Source organism: Arachis hypogaea, chromosome 5 (assembly GCF_003086295.3).
Source record: "Arachis hypogaea cultivar Tifrunner chromosome 5, arahy.Tifrunner.gnm2.J5K5, whole genome shotgun sequence".
In the NCBI taxonomy this organism is placed as follows: Eukaryota; Viridiplantae; Streptophyta; class Magnoliopsida; order Fabales; family Fabaceae; genus Arachis; species Arachis hypogaea.
Window position 1 is genome coordinate 108,353,219 of NC_092040.1, and position 17,424 is coordinate 108,370,642.

General features: G+C 36.1%; 1 protein-coding gene across 5 annotated transcripts; it reads left to right on the top strand.

The window, feature by feature from the left end:
* Window positions 1-211: 211 nt before the first annotated feature.
* LOC112802617 (LRR receptor-like serine/threonine-protein kinase FEI 1) lies at window positions 212-6,626 on the top strand. Of its 5 annotated transcripts, none has more exons than XM_025845896.3 (13): window positions 212-492; window positions 620-761; window positions 883-954; window positions 1,066-1,137; window positions 1,227-1,298; window positions 1,481-1,552; window positions 1,631-1,702; window positions 2,287-2,393; window positions 2,516-2,701; window positions 2,789-3,121; window positions 4,235-4,483; window positions 5,731-5,864; window positions 6,264-6,626. In XM_025845896.3, exons 1-13 carry the CDS (start codon window positions 408-410, stop codon window positions 6,486-6,488), a joined length of 1,821 nt encoding a protein of 606 aa, XP_025701681.1. In that variant the 5' UTR covers window positions 212-407; the 3' UTR covers window positions 6,489-6,626. The 5 variants fall into 5 exon arrangements, with proteins under 5 accessions (XP_025701681.1, XP_072093873.1, XP_072093874.1 ...); XM_072237772.1 differs by having other exon boundaries at window positions 220-492; window positions 620-765; XM_072237773.1 differs by having other exon boundaries at window positions 220-492; window positions 620-765; window positions 2,516-2,698.
* The last annotated feature ends 10,798 nt before the right edge of the window (window positions 6,627-17,424 follow it).

Below are 17,424 nucleotides of genomic sequence, written 5' to 3' on the forward strand. Positions count from 1 at the left end.
ATAGTGGGTAGGCTACTCGGTACTGGCTTTAAGGTTTCATGAACAATGCATTCGCTGGTAAAATAAATAAATAAATGAATAACAGAAAACGAAAAAAAAAATATCACTATAATTTAGTTTGCCTTGTTTCTAATAGTGGAGTAAAAAGCAAGCATTACCTTTCTCTCTCTTCATGCATGCTTCAAAAGTTCAAATCATTATTTCAACTAAAGAACGTTCAATCATGGCACGTTGGCAACCCCCTGAGGTCTACCCCATTCTCATCACACTACCAACCTATGGATTCATCATCATCCTCACTGTTCACTTCACTCTTTCTCAGTGACTGCAGCCAGTGACTAAACTCCATTCTCCACCCACTTCACTTTGCAAATTCTGAACTAGAATCCATTTATAATAAGCCGGAAATGGAAAGGGCTCTGGTAGCTTGGGTGATTTTGGTGATTTCCACCATTGTTTACTTCCATTCCTCTCTTGCTCTCTCACAAGATGGTAAAACCTATGGACCCCTTTATTTTACTTTTTGGTCTTTTGGCTAGATTTTTCACATTTTATTCTTGTTCTAAGTAACTTTAATTGATTGAGTTTTCAAAATTTTGATTTTTCATTGATCTTCTAGGTGTCACATTGTTGGAAATCAAAAGCAGTTTGAATGACACAAGGAATTTTCTCAGTAACTGGCAACATTCTAATATCAAGTCCTATTGTAGATGGACTGGTATCACCTGTTATCCCGAGAAAGAACAGCGAGTTCGCTCAATGTATGTAAGAAGCTCATATTCTTCATTCTCTTGTCTTTTCCGTTACTAGAGTATAGTTCATAGTTACTAGGTAGGCAATAATCTGGTACAGTAACGTGTATGTTTATCTTGTGTTCCTCAGAAATCTGCCTTACATGCAACTTGGTGGAATCATATCTCCCAGCATAGGCAAACTCAGTCGATTGCGGAGATTGTAAGTAGTTTTCCTCTTCCACTTGTTCACTACTTCAATTCTCAAAAATGGAGATTTAACATCTATGATTATACCCTCATTTTATTCAATTGTTGGTTTGTATCGAAACAGGGCACTTCATCAGAATGGTTTACATGATATTATTCCTAATGAGATTACCAATTGTACTGAGCTAAGAGCATTGTAAGTGAAATAGTGCTTTGGCTTTTTATGATCATTCCTTTAATTTTCTTGGGTAAGGGCTGATACAGTTTATTTGGTTATAATGGAAGGTACTTGAGAGCCAATTATTTTCAAGGAGGAATCCCGCCAGATATTGGAAACCTATTGCATTTAAAAATATTGTAATCCTTTCCTCTCTTTCAATTCTTCGCATTTTTTGTCGAAATCCTTTTTGCTTTCAATCATATCTGACTTTCTTATTGAACTATTAATATCAGGTTTCAGTGAAGTTGTTAAAATATATATTAGATAATGGCATTTTGATTCATATTTTGGTTATAACTAATGGGAATTTTAAATACAGGGATTTATCAAGCAACTCATTAAAGGGTGCAATACCTTCTTCTATTGGACAGCTCACACATTTGCAACTTTTGTAAGTTCATTTTGCACTGCATAATGATATTGATAACCATAACATTCAACATAATAAGCTTGATCCTGATTTTCTTAGGAACTTGTCGACGAATTTCTTTTCTGGTGAAATCCCTGACGAGGGAGTACTAGGAGCCTTTGGGAAAAACGTGTAAGTACTTCACACAGCAAAAACAAATTCTTGTCATATTATCTGCTATTTTAAGGTGCAGCTATGCTATATTGTATCTACGAAGTACGAATATTGTTTTGTTGGAATATTGCTTAATGCAAATATTTCTTCGCGTCTGAATCTTAAGCATCACATATTTACAAATGATTACTGTATCAAATAAAGGGGATAATCTGTCCTAATTGATTTTAACAATCTCTGCTAGGTCACAGTAGAAGTAACATCTATATCTATGTTGAATTTATTTGTTTATTTTTTATCCTATATGAATTCAGTTGTACACAGTATATTTATATGAGAGAAGCTGCAAAAGTTTGATTGTAAGAAAAACATTCTATTGCCAAATGAGAAGATAATTCAAGTTAGGAAAAAATGATGGAAAGCAAAATTAAAAGATTGGAATGCCCCTACAGGTTTCACATATTTATGACATATGATTCTTAATGATGTTATCTCCAAGTCTGAAGTGTGAACTATTTGTTTCAAATGAATTATGGTCATCTTATTTGAGACGTGCTTTATATGGGGGTTCAATCCTTTTGCTTTTTTATGTATGGGAACAGGTTTATTGGCAATTTAGATCTTTGTGGACGGCAAGTTAAAAAACCATGTCACACAACACTTGGTTTCCCTGTGGTGCTACCACATGCTGAGAATGATGAATCGGAAGGCAAGTCCTACAATTTATATTCTTAGATGTGGTTTTACATACTAGATTTTTCAAGTGTTTACTTATTGATTAATCAAGGTTTGAGCTTGTAAGATAAATATATAAACTTTTAAAATTTTCAGTAACTACCAAAAGAATATCACATTATGTGAAGTGGGTGTTAATCGGTGCAATATCAACAATGGGCATTGCACTTGCCTTAGTACTTCTGTTACTCTGGATTTGTTTGCCGTCGAAGAAGGAAAGAACTGCTAGGCAATACACAGAAGTGAACAAACAAGTCAATCCAGAATCAAGTACAAAGGGTGGTGTGTTTCACATTTGACTGAAAAAAAAAAATAATTTGGCCTTTTATTCTTGATGAACATATAGTTATTTACCTGCTCCTGTAACAGGTACAATACTAATTACTTTCCATGGTGATCTGCCATATCCATCATCTGAGATCATAGAGAAAGTGGAGTCACTTGATGAAGAGGATGTGGTAGGGTCTGGAGGATTTGGTACTGTTTACCGCATGGTGATGAATGATTGTGGTACATTTGCTGTTAAGCGGCTTGATAGAGGTCGGGAAGGGTCAGATCAAGGATTTGAAAGGGAACTAGAAATCTTAGGTAGTATCAAGCACATCAATTTGGTAAACCTTCGTGGTTATTGCAGGCTTCCTTCTACAAAGCTCCTTATCTATGATTATTTGGCACTGGGAAGCTTGGATTGTCTCTTGCATGGTATAACTATTTTTTTATGCGCTGGCCATCTCCCTCTTTCATTAAGCTAAATTTGTGTAAATGTTTCTTGGAAAGTGAGAACATCCTTTCGGTGGTGAACTTTGCAATGGAATCTGTTAAGTAGTTAAGGAAAGTGGAAAATCACACATTAAAAGCTAGCTATTAAGGGAAAGAATCACTCTCCTTTGATACAAGATCAAGCATACTGTATTGCCTAATGTGAGACTTTGAGCACCCCATAATACCCAAGTCTCTAACAACGATAAACTGGCTTAGGAGAGCTAACATCCATGGTGGCTCATTCTATCAACACTGACCTAGTGGTAGCCACTTGGCTATTGTCTATAACTATTTCAGTATTCACCTTAATCCAATCTTCAAGTAGCTCTTTTCATGCCGTCAACAACCAGTTTCTGATACCAGTTGTAACAACTGGTACCCAGATTTAATAAGGAACAATACAGAAGTAATAGAAAGACAAGGAAACAAGAATGAATCAAGTGTGATCACCCTTTTCATGTTTGTAATATACTGAATTCTAATGATGAAAATAATGACACTGGCAGAAATTATAGGGTCTGCGTCCCTCCTAGTTGTGAATGGTTTTTTTTTTTGGTCATTTTTTCATGTTGAGGGTGGATATCTCCTCACTATCTTTTTCAATCTCATTTTAGAGGAACCTTATTGATAAACTTTATCACTCATTGTAAAGTAAGTCTTCTTAAATCCTGATGCCAGTATGATGAAAAAGAAATTGGCAGCATAAATGAATTTCACGTTTGTATAGTGACAATCTCTCTCCTACTGGCTAAGTGTGTATACGGCAAAAGTTGTTGATGCATATCATTTGTCAGCATCCCTGGCAACGGAAAGAATGATACAGGGTTCACTAACTATGATATTCAATTACAAATTTACAATTGTTGTCTGAATGAGTTGGAATTATTGGAGAACCTTAAATACATGAGTGGTTCTCATGACTTTGGTCTATCATCACCTTTGTATATTTTCTAAAAATCCAGTTTAATTATGTTTTTCGTCTACTATGATTCATGATGACATGCTCTTTAGTTCTATGATTAGCTAATTTCTTTTATGAATCCATCCTCTCAGGAAACAGTGAGCATTTTATGAATTGGCACACTCGCCTAAAGATAGCCCTTGGTTCTGCCCGGGGTTTGGCTTACTTGCATCATGACTGCTCCCCCAAAATCGTGCATCGAGACGTTAAATCTAGCAACATCCTTCTTGATGAAAACATGGAGCCTCATGTCTCTGATTTTGGACTTGCAAAGCTTTTGGTTGATGATGACTCCCATGTTACTACAGTTGTTGCTGGCACATTCGGCTATTTGGCGCCAGGTATGCACTTAGTTCTGAATACTAGCACCTTTATTAGGGTGAAAATCATCTGTTTTAGAGTCGCAACATAGAAATCTGCCAAAAGAATGACATTTATTTAGGTATTTTTCAGGTAAGGCTTCAGTATTTGATGATTTCCAGAGAATCAATTTTCAAGATCTATTTATATAATCTGTTGAGAGATAATTTTGTAAAAAATGTCCATGAATTATTCAATTAGTAACTAACATTATAGCTTTAGGTGGTCAATTTTTATGTTTTGGAAAAAGGTATTACTAGAAGAAATTTTATTTTTCTTCTTGTTTGGTATAATCTTTTGAAGTTTTGAAGTGTTATAATTCTTGTTCAAACATTTGATCAAAACACCTGCAAACAAAAATTGCTCAAATCATATCAGTGAATAAAAGAGAGAGTAGAGTGTGTGTGACAAAGAAAGTGAGTAACATAATACACAGGACACAAACTGCAAAGACTATAACAGACACACACACACAAAAGAAGCACAACACAGTGACTAAACATTGGCCGCCGGCCTGGGGAAGGGTGCGGGGGAAGAAAAATGTTTGATAGTGAGAGGGAATAAAATGGTCATAGAGATAATTGGGGTAAACTTTATCCCTAAATGAGCCCAAATTTCACTCGTTAAAATTCTATACATCCTATTATAATCATATCAAACCTCCTCCTAGTTCAGAAAATTTTTACTTGTTTCATTGTTTATATTTCATCGAGTAACTCAAGTATATGTAGCCTTCCTTACCACGCTGCATCTGCTTGTGGTAGACATGTGTAGATGCTACACCTGTTTTAATAGTGTCTTATATTTTCTTGAAGAGGATTAATGCTTACCTTTATCCTTGCAAGTATATGAGTGAGTTTGCAAAGTTTTAACAAGTCAAAATAGTCTTCATAGGTAACAAATGTGAGTCAAGTTAGTCCTAGTAACTAATTGAATTCATGTTTTTTACATACGGAAAATATTTTGACTCATTAAAACTAACCTATAGAGACCAAAATGATTCATGTATGTACCAAGACCAAAGTGAACATTAACCTTCTTGAATATGAATGGGGTAAACATTAGAGATACAAAGTATACTCAAGATGAATGTATTCTTGGCCAACAACAACTAAATCAGTTACAAAAGCAAGTGATTAACTGATTACTATAAGAGAAAACAACTGAATAAGTGATATATATATATATTTATTTATTTATTTTGATGTTTTTCCTGGGTCAATAATAGAATATCTACAAAGTGGGAGAGCAACTGAGAAGTCAGATGTATATAGCTTTGGAGTTCTATTGCTAGAACTGGTAACTGGAAAGAGACCAACAGATCCTTCCTTCCTGAAGAGAGGGCAAAATGTTGTTGGTTGGGTAAGCTTTAGCTCATACAATTAAGCCACACATGCTGCACATCTTTTACTTGAGCTTATCTAGGCATTGGTTAAGGATCCCAAAAAGGATAACTTGCATTGATGAAATAAAGTTTGAAGTTACCAAATACAATAAAGGGTTTTGCTAAGAGAACTTCTTCGGTTTTCAAAATTATGAATTTTGCATCAGTAGTTTTGAGCTTGAAATGCATTTATTGAATGAAAACTTCAGAGTTTCTCACAAGAGACAAATCCTACAATAAATAACATGAAAAGTTTCTATTACTTGTATTCTTAACTAGTGCATTTAGGATACTAGTTAGTAGAACCGTATTTCATTTTCTTCTTTACCACTCATGTTTTAAACCATGTGTACCAAGTTTTGGAAAATAATTTTCAGATGAACACAGTCCAAAAAGAAAACAGATTCAAAGAAGTGTTAGACAAAAGATGCACCGATGCAGATTGGGAGTCTGTCGAAGTGATCATTGAACTGGCAGCAAGATGCACGGATGCAAATGCAGACGACCGTCCTATGATGAACGAAGTGGTACAGTTGCTGGAGCAAGAGGTTATGTCTCCTTGTTCAAGTGATTTATATGAGTCACAAATAAATCATTATTGAATGGCTCAATCAGATACAGGATGCTAACAATGCTGTGTATATTATTCTCCTAGACTTTGTAGTAATTGACAAATGAGCAATGTGACTTTTATTAATCAACATGGGTTCGCTGATTAATAAATGAGCAAACTTTTTTAATGCAGTACTCAACAAAATTCAATTGTTTTCATTGAAAAGTATTAAAAATTTAGGATAAGTTTGGTTTGTGTTTTTATTTTTTGTTTTTATTTTTAATTTTTTTTAATTTTGTGAAGTAAAAAGTAAAAAAAATAAAAAATTTATTTTATTTTTACTTTTTTTTTACAAAATCTAAAAATCCAAAAATAAAAATGCAAATTAAATGCACCCTTAAATTTTCAATGCATTTGTTTTATATTTATTAAATAAATATTTAAAAAATTTTACTAATAATAAGACACATATTAATTAAACTCTTGTTTTAATAGGGCAATTAATCAAGACGAAAACATCAAGTTATAGTCTATTGTTACTCTATATGTATTGGTTTTTTTCAATATATCAAAATTATCAAAACAATAGTTAACTCCTATTGTTTAGATTTGTCATTATGTTTGCAAGTCTTCTAAATATTTCTTCAAATTTTTTTGTTGCCTTTCATTTGGAAGCCTTCATATTCATAACTAAGTCTATTAATTTTAGATTGTTTAAGGTAACTTGTTCTTTTATAGGTAAAACTTAACTTTTCCATGTTTTTTTGAGTCGTTTCGCATGTTAAAATTTTCATATAATCATTTTGGGTGATGGTACAATGAAGAAAGTTATTGGCTTTGTTGGATGAAACTTTCTTGTAATAATTTTCTGGTTTAATTTTGTTATCAAAATATATTTGTTCCCAATTTTGTCGGCCACTGTTTTCTTCGAAACGTTGTTACCATTTTCAATCACACTCCAAAGTCCAAATTCTTGCATCTTGTGATTTAATCTATATTTTTCATCATATTTTTCTAATAGCCATAATTTATACCATTTAAAAGATGAGATCATGTGTGGATAGTCCTTCAACGTGGTCAAAACTTATGCTTTTCCTACCATGTTCGATTCTCCCAAAATAGTTAAGCTTTGCAAATGTTTTTTTTTTTTTTTTCTTCAATAACTTTCGAACTCACTGGCTCCCAGGAAGGAAAGTGAGAGCTGTCTAAAGCACAACAAAAAAATAGAATACTTAAACAAAATAGAGACAACAATAAACTACTTTAAAGAAGTAAAGAAACTATAAACACATATCTAACAAAGCAAGACTCCTAAGAAGCATTTGTTTTCGAAGACAGGACACAGAAATATGGACAATAAATGATTAAAACGTGTTTGGAGGTAGAGACATGGATACGGAACACTTTATTTTCAGGACATTATTTTATATTTTGGTGTCCACGCACGGACACTTTGTTAAGTTGTCGTGTCTGCGTATCGGACACATTTTGGACACGACACTCACTTCCACACGCGTGTTTGCTGTGTCCAAACCGTGTCTCAATAAAAAATAAAAAATTCTTCTTCGGACACACTTGGACACACCTAAATACCATTACGTGTCAGCGTGTCCGGTCTTATTCTTAATATATATTTTTAAAATAAATTTAGATATGATATATATTATTATTTATTAAAACAAAAATATTTTAAATACTTGATATAATTAAAATAAGACATTAAAAATAATTTAAAAATTAATTTATATTTTAATATCAATAAAATATTAAAATATCAATATGGTTTATCTAAAAAATATTTTATATTTTATATGTACGCGTGTCCCGTGTCATGTAAGATTTTAAAATTCGCGTGTCGGTGTATCCTGTGTCAGTATCCATGTCAGTGTCCGTGCATCATAGATGCTCACTCTTTTACGAAGGACAATGATAGACACAAGATTTGAAAATGTAGACACAAACTTTTTTATCAAAATTTTTTCCCTTTCTGTCTATAGATATTTTTTATTATTCTACTATTATCTCTTCTTATTTTTTCTAATTTTAGCTCCTTCTCTACATAGTAATTTTTCTTTCTCTGGGTTCTTTTTTTTTTCAGATACTTTTTTTTGTAGAATTTCTTATTTGACTGGATAATTAATTTATTCCTTTTTATCGTTCATTTTCTTCTCTATGACATGCTGTATTAATGGAGACATAATTCACTTTTCTACTTTATGTTACTTTATTTATTCTTAATTTTGTTACTTTAATACCATTTTTATCTTATTGGTTCATAAACCAATTCTTCTTGTAATTTTCTGTACTCCTACATACTCTTATTTTTTATTAAATTAATTTATAGTTGATGTAAAAAATTTGGAATCACATGGCTATTTTAGTCATTTCGCATAATATCTTAGTTTTGTTCATGTCTATCCAAATATAATATAAGACATTACATTAGTGTTTTGTCTATCGTATCCAAACACAATATACAAAAAATAATTTTTAATGTCTCCGTTCTATTGTCTCTATCTTATTGTCATGTCCTGTCCTGTCTCTAAAAACAAACGCAGCCCTAGGGTACTCATCCTCCATAGAGAGATCACCATTAGACACATATACTCCTTCAAACCGCTGTATCTCCTTTATGATACAAGTTCTTTCATCAAGGCAAATCACACATAACTATTTTCCCCTTATCCTCCAACTACCGGTTAGCAAAAATTAGATTTCGTTAATGCAAACATCAAGAGCTCTTGCCTTATTGAAAATTCGGGGGTCATGATCCTTTCAAATCGCCCAAAGAACAACTAAAAAATACACCATCTATTCCCTTTTGCAAAGTTTGCTAATAAACAAATTCATTCAACATTGAAAGCAATCCTTAGGCATTTGATGCCAAAGTCACGTCAGATTTCATCTTTTGAAAATTGTGCTCCATATTCCCCAAGACCACTCTCACCCAAAAAATATATGATGCACCGACTTCTTACTCGTACTGCAAAGAACACAGCTCACCTCATTGTTGGACAACATTTTCAATTTACAGAGTCTGTCCATGGTGTTCAACCGACTAAAACCCCAAAGTGGTCCCTGAGATTGGGCGAGTTACCCATAATTGTCCTTGACTTTCAAAATTCTCTAACAGCATCCCTCACATTCAGCTCCGGGACTCATAGTTGCCCTTCGACCCTTTCCGGCGCTCAGTCAGCAAACGGAGGGATGATCTGGCACCTCCAATGCCACGCTGGAGCCAGCAACGGCTAGCTGATGTGGCAAATCTGAATTTTGTACCTAATCTGGTCCCTGGTCCCATTAAAACCCTAAAAGCTAAGATCATCCTCTTCATTGCCTGAGCTTCAAATTGCTGCTGCTAATTCCTTCTCAGATCATCCTCTTCATCGCCTCCAGCTCCAGGTAATAACACATACAGATCATATGCCTTCCATTTCGATCTGCCATTTCTTTGTTTCCTGATTGCTAGCTGCTGCTACCATAATACGAATGTAACTTGGCTAAATTTCAGTTTCCTCTAAAACTATAATCACTCAATACTCAAAACTATAAGCTGTCGCTGCTTTTGTCAGTTTGCAATTGTTTGATGTAGCATTGCATTGTGTTACTTACTGTAGACATGTGCTGCAAATGCAAATGAAAAAGGTGACAAGGCTTCCTTGATTCCTTACTCCAGACGGCCTGCACTCCCCTCTCTGCAAATACCCCCATAGTCATTAGATGCCGCATTATCTTGTTTCGCAAAGACAGATGGTCCTTCCACATCCACCTACTTCAAGGACCCTCTCTCTTAATGGTAAAGGTTCATTCTCTCTATTGTCAAAGGTTGCCCACTCATCACCGGTTACTCCAATCGCATCTTTGGGTCAAGAAAGTGTACATGGCAGACATCTGGGATGTACTTCTAATTTAAATGTATGTCTCTTTTCTTCAATCAAGGCAACTGTTTTCATACAACTCTAAAAGCTAAGAATCGTTATTACCTGGAGCTGGAGGCGATGAAGAGGATGATCTGAGAAGGAAGCAGCAGCAGCAGTTGGAAGCTCAGGCGATGAAGAGGATGATCTTAGCTTTTAGGGTTTTAATGAGACCAGGGACCAGATTGGGTACAAAATTCAGATTTGCTACATCAGCTAGCTGTTGCTGACTCCAGCATGGCATTGGAGGTGCCAGATCATCCCTCCGTTTGCTGATTGTGCGCCGGAAAGGGTCAAAGGGCAACTATGGGTCCCGGAGCTGAATGTGAGGGATGCTGTTAGGGAATTTTGAAAGTTAAGGACAATTATGGGTAACTCGTCCAATCTCAAGGACCACTTTGGGGTTTTAGTCGTGTTCAACCTCTCCAAAATTATAAACCACGTGAAGAGCTCAATTCTCGAAGGAAAAAGGCCAATTCACAGTTTCGACAAAAAATTGTACATGTTAGACTCAAGGTCCCTATATCGGTCTTTATATATAACACTTAGGAAATACTTTACTGAATACTCATTCAATTTATCATGTTTCCACACCAATTATTCTATTTTGTTTGCCTTTAGAACTACTTTATAGAGCATTTGCATTATAGAATTTAAATCCTTTATCTTTCAATCCCATAGCTCTCTCCGCCAAGTCAGGCTCTATATCCATCTGTAGCCATCAACCCCACACTCGCAAACCCTAATGTCCACATTATTTGAGACTCAGTACAACTGCAGGAATACCTCCCTTAATCTACCTTCGTTAAGCCATAAATCATGCCAAAACTGAATTCTTGTACAGTCTCCAACCACAAGTTGCATACCATCTTCAAAAATCTCCATCAATCTAGCTTCCCTTTGTTGTAGACTTCCAATTTCCTTCCCACATGCTCCCAAAATCCCTCCTTATCAGATTCCTTAGTATCTTGTCTAGTTTAAGGTTATTACACGAGCAAATTACTTACTTCTATAATGGACACCCTTCTTTGTCAAATCGCTACCACCATTTGAATAAAAATGCCATATTCTTTAGTGTCACATCCCCACACTAAGCCCTCCTAGGTTTTTAGGCCGCTGCACCACCTTCCAACTTACCAATTTTAGGTCCCTACCTCCCAAGAAAAATATTGATTGAAGTGAAGCAATTTTCTTAGCCATTGACTTCGACATCTTTAAAATACTTAGGTAATACATTGATAAATTATTCAAAATTGACTTAATTAACACGAGTTTCTCCCGCTTTCAAAATATATTTACCTGTCCATCCTTTCAATCTCTCCTCTATCTTCCTAATCACCAAGTCCCAAGTATGAATCTGCTTGGAATTAACTCTTAAGGGGATGCCTAACTACTTGATGGGCAAATTTACTCTCTTACAACCTAAAATACTCCACGCTTTATGGATCTCCTCCATCTCCATATTCAATCCAATCAGAATAGATTTGTCATAGTTTATTTTCGGCCTAACATCATCTTAAAACTAAGTAAAATTTTTCTATCCAATCTTGCAAGCATTTTATTTAATACTTTCCCAACAAAAACAAACAGGAAAGGGGATAACGGATTAATTTGGTGTAAGACATTGAAGCTGATGTTTGCCACAGCTGAATCCACTGCTGCCATGTTCCGCCAAAATCTATGCCGTGTAGCACCTTGTCCACGAAGTCCCATCTAACCCTGTCATACGCCTTCTAAAAATCCAGTTTAATCAGCCATACTAGCTTTTTAGACCTCTTCAATCAATGTACCATTTTGCATGCTATCAAGGCTCCATCATGAATCCATCTCCCACTTACAAAAGCATATTGCACTTCACCTACTAGCCCTAGCATCAGTGGTTGCAATCTACTAGCCATAATTTTTTAAATTACTTTATACAAGCATCCAACCATACTTATAGGCCAGTAGTCCTTAAGCTCATTTGAGTCATCCTCCATGTGAGCCAACGTTATCCACGTCAGATTCACTTCTTTTAAGAGTCAAAAATCAACAAAGAACTTTGTCATTGATTTGCAGAAGTCGTGGCCAATTACATTCCAAAGTCTTCTAATGAACTTAAAGTTATATCCATCTGAACCGGTAGCTCAGCTCAGCTCTATATTCCTCATTGGTTGGGATGGTTTCAACCTGTTTCACTTTTATCTCACTGATAGTTTCCTTCAATGATTCATCAAACTGGATATTGAACCTTTGCTCCTCGCCGTAAAGCTTCTTGTAAAATCTCTGAACTTCCTTCTTCACTCTACCCACACCCCTGAAGCATTTTTCATTAATGTGGATCTCCTCTATTATCTTGTTCTGCTTCTTCGATTTGGCTATCGAGTGAAAGAACTTAGTATTCTTATCCATTTGAGAAGCAAAACGTGACTAGAATAGTTGCTTCCAGTAAAATTTTCTCTTTTGATGCTATACTTTTACCCGACTTCTAACTGCCTTAGATCTCGCCAACAAGCATTCATCATCATTACCTTCTTCAATTTTATTATCAACTTTTTGCATTTCCGCCTCCAACCTCTTTATATTACTATTAATGCTTCCAAAGCATTCCTTATTCCATAGCCTTAGCGGCCTTCTCATACCCTTTAACTTTTGAAGCAAAGTAGACTCCTCATTTCTCCTTTACTTCCGAGATAACCTCCTCATTGTGATAGCCATACATTCAAGGATTGGAAAGGCTTTGGACCCCAATCGACATCCCTAGAATCCACCAAAAGTGCACAATGATTCGAAGGCGAACGAAGGAGACCTTTTAAACATAAGGTATTAAACACCTCATACCATTCACTATTCACAAATACCCTATCAATCCTACTGCAGCTCTTCCTCCATACCATGTGAATTTTCACCCATTAAGATCTAGCTCTAGAAGTTCTATATCATCTATCCATGTCCTAGACTCATAGCCACTTTGGATCAATGTATTACACCCAATTCTATCTTCAAGCTTCATAATATCATTAAAATAACTTTCCATAATCAAGGAGACACCACAACTCATTTTCAAATTTGATATCTCTGTCCATACATCCAACTTATCTTTTCTACTGTGGGCACCATAAACAGCACAAATCAAACCAGCCATATTTTTTTCTTTTATAAAGTCCTTCACTGCCAACCACCTAGCGCCTGAAAAAACTTGAGATCCTTCAACAAAATCAAGCCTCCAGATACAAATTAGACCCCCTGAGTTTTCTATCGCATCAATGGATACCCGTTTAAATGAACTCAGTCCCCATAGTTTCAACACCATATTTCTATCACAGTTTTCTTTCTTAATTTTCACTAACCCTACAAAATCAATTTTATTCTTTGAGCATAACCTCCTAACTATCCCTAATGTCCTTTTTCCCAAAACTCCCTAGTGTTTCAAAAAAGTAATTTCATTTAAGAGAAGAAACTTCACCTGGATTCTGTGTGTGCCAGCCACCGTTACTGTGCCCCTTTTGTATACCATGACCGTCTTTGCCCTCTTTCTCAGGTTATAAGGCGTCCCCTCTTTTTGTTTTCCAATCTAACAAGCATTTCCAGAATCATATCTTCTTCCTCCTTAAAAAACAGCATACCCGGCCGCCTCCTTACAAACCTTCCTCGTTGCCACTGCTTCTTCCACGGAGCTGTTTACCCAAACGGTATTCCCCGACCCGACAGGTTAAGGACTAATCCGTCGCGGATCTGAGCTCCATTTAAGGGTCTGTCGCTGGCCAATGGGTTGCTGCATGCACAAGGCGGGATTCGAACTCTCGACACTTGCTTAAGCGGACGAGTGAACTGACCACTTGACCAACCCAAGTTGGTTAGGAGATGTTCTTTTTATGATCCCTTGTAGAAGGAGACGCACCTTTCCCATTCGCCCCAGTGCCTCACCAGAACTCTGAGTGTTAATCTCTTTAGAGTTACCCAATGGGAAAGCTCTTTGGTGCATCTGAGCTGTAGAGGAGCAGAGTCCAAAACCAGGTGGGTATGGGCTAAACCCACCAGAAAGTTCTTGTTCCAAGTTTTGTATTTGCTCTGTCCAATGTGAAGTCCTTAGCTGCTTATTTTTATCACTAATACATTGGGCCTTGTAACACCCCAATCTAATAGACTTCACATATGTGATTCCAAATTTAAATTAATCCCTTCCTCCTAGCATTGTTGACCACTTTGCCAAGCTTCCCGTTACTCCCCTCCTCAGATAATAATCATATCCCTCCCAAGCACTAAACCCCACATTCTTATTAACACCTTCTAGTCGCTTCTGCATTAACTCCTCTACAAGTGGATCCCGCCTCACACAATGACCTCCCACCTTGAAGCTTCATTTTTTCCATGGGTTTTGCTGCCATTCGATCTACTCTCTAGACCTCCTTCACTTTCACTTGCCATACTTTTCAGATAGAATTACATACTATAAATCTTCCATCTGAACTCCCCCATAAAAACCTCAAATTTTTTGTATATTTATCTAACACTGACTGGGCTATAAGCTCTGTTTTTATTGCAGAATGGCAAAAGCAGCAACTGCCGATCTATTTCATCAGCAAGACCCTACAAAATATCGAACTTCGCTATCCAAAGATCGAAAAACTGGCTTTAGCTCTGGTATTTTCGGCACGAAGACTTCGACCATATTTCCAAAGTCATGCAATATATGTTCGGACAGATCAACCCTTGCGGCAAGCTCTTCAAAAGCAAGAATTAGCTGGCCGACTAGTAAAATGGTCGGTTGAGCTCTCTGAGTTTGATATCCGGTATCAAGGACACGGACCAATCAAATATCAATATTTAGCAGACTTTATTGCTGAATTCACAGTCCCAGAGACAACCAAAGAATCAACCAAATGGTCTTTATACGTAGACGGTTCTTCTAATCCACAAGGGAGTGGAGCCGGAATCATACTTGAAAACGAAAATGGTAACGTCATCGAACAATCTCTACACTTTTTCTTCAAAGCAAGTAACAATCAGAGTGAGTATGAAGCTCTTATTAATGGCCTCAAATTTGTCGCCAATCTAAACAGTGCCGAACTCAAGGTGTATTGTGATTCCTTGCTCATTGTACAACAGGTAAACGATTTATACCAGGTAAAGGATCCTTTATTATCCAAATACCTTGCCATTGTTTAAACCTTACTTTCAAAATTTCGTAAATGTGAAATTCAACACATCCCTCGGAAGAATAATAGCCGAGCTGATATCCTATCTAAGCTCGCTAGTACTCAAACAACTAACTCTTCCCTTTACCAAACAACATTAGTTATACCCAGTATAGATTTAACTGAAGTTCTAAGTGTCACACAGGATGCAGATTGGAGAACACCCTACTTAAACTATCTTAGACAAGGATATTATCAGAGAGTATGAAAATGCTCGGCATTTTTGCCGACAAGCTTCGTTTTTTACAATATATAACAATTGCCTATATAGACGAGGATTCTCTCGTCCCCTGCTTAAATGCCTCTCCAGGTCGAAGGCCAAGCTTGCACTTGCCGAGGCACATGAAGGAATTTGTGACTGATAAACCACTATTTTATGGTTTATATTGTATTTAATTGAGTAGTTTTATCAAGCTTTTCACTCACTTATTCATATAATTTGTATGATTTTACAATTCCTTTCTAGTTTAGTTCTATGATTGAAAACATGCTTCTTTAGTCTTAATTTAGCTAATCTTAATCCTCTCTTATTACCATTTGATGCCTTGATCTGTGTGTTAGGTGTTTCAGGCTTCATAAGGCAGGAATGACTTAGAGAATGAAGATGAAGCGTGCAAAAATGGAAGGAACACAAGGAATTGAGGAGATGACCAGCGAGAAGTCACGCGGTTGCATGGCTCACGCGACCGCGCGAAATGGAAGAAATCAGAGTGACGCGTTCGCGTGCCTGACGCGACCGCGCAGATTGGAAGCTGCACGAACGATGCGAATGCGTGGACGACGCGCACGTGTGGTACGAAAAACGCTGAGTGACGCGACCGTGTGTATGACGTGGACGCGTGACGTGCGCGATCTGCAGAATTACAAAAGTCGCTGGCAGAGGTTTTGGGCCGCATTTCAACCCAGTTTTCGACCCAAAAACACAGATTAAAGTCAGGAAACATGCAGAGACTCAACATGTTTTTCATAATTCATAATTTTTAGTTTAGATGTAGTTTTTAGAGAGAGAGGTTCTTTCCTCTCTCTTAGGATTAGGATTAGGATTTTTTAGAACTTAGGAATATTTTTACCTCATCTTTTTATCAGGTTCAATATCTTTTTATTCCGACTTCTCTTAATTGTTGATTATTGATGTTGCTTATTTGGCTTATGACTCTTCATATTTGGATTGATTTTATTTTATTAATGCAATTGAGGTATTCCAGACTTATATGTTACTGATGCTTGGGCTCTATCCAAATTATTTTCATTCAAGTAGATTTTATTCCCTTTTGGCTTTAATTGATTAACTGGAAGCTCTTGAGTTATCAACTATTCATGATTGATTGTTATGTCGACTAATTAACTGGAATTCCATTAACTCTAGTCTTCCCTTAGGAGTTGGCTAGGACTTGGAAAATCTAACCAATTGGTTCACTTGACTTTCCCTTGCTTACGCAAAGGTTAACTAAGTGGGATTAACTTCCATTCTCATAGGAGTAACTAGGATAGGACTTCCGAATTTTCATATCTTGCCAAGAGTTTATCTTATAGTTAATTATTTTATTTTATTTGTCATTTAATTTACTTGTTCCTCACTTTCAAAACCCCAATTTACAAAATCTATAACCAATAATAAGAACATACCTCCCTGCAATTCCTTGAGAAGACGACCCGAGGTTTAAATACTTCGGTTATCAATTTATTTAGAGGTTTGTTACTTGTGACAACCAAAACGTTTGTACGAAGGGATTTTCTGTTGGTTTAGAATCTATACATACAACGCGACTTTATAAAATTCTTTACTAGCAAAAATCCTAACGTCAGTGACACACACCTCGGAGCCCGTAGTTTATCATCAAAGATACACCGAGCTGGTTTCTATTGGCCAACATTGCAACAAGACTGTAAA

What these genes read in the sequence shown, in the direction of transcription:
- LOC112802617 (XM_025845896.3), top strand. Translation starts at nt 408, where the DNA reads ATGGAAAGGGCTCTGGTAGCTTGGGTGATTTTGGTGATTTCCACCATT. An exon ending in TGAGAATGATGAATCGGAAG is followed by an intron (nt 2,394 to 2,515) that starts GCAAGTCCTACA and finishes TAAAATTTTCAG; the next exon opens with TAACTACCAAAAGAATATCA. An exon ending in CTTGGATTGTCTCTTGCATG is followed by an intron (nt 3,122 to 4,234) that starts GTATAACTATTT and finishes CCATCCTCTCAG; the next exon opens with GAAACAGTGAGCATTTTATG.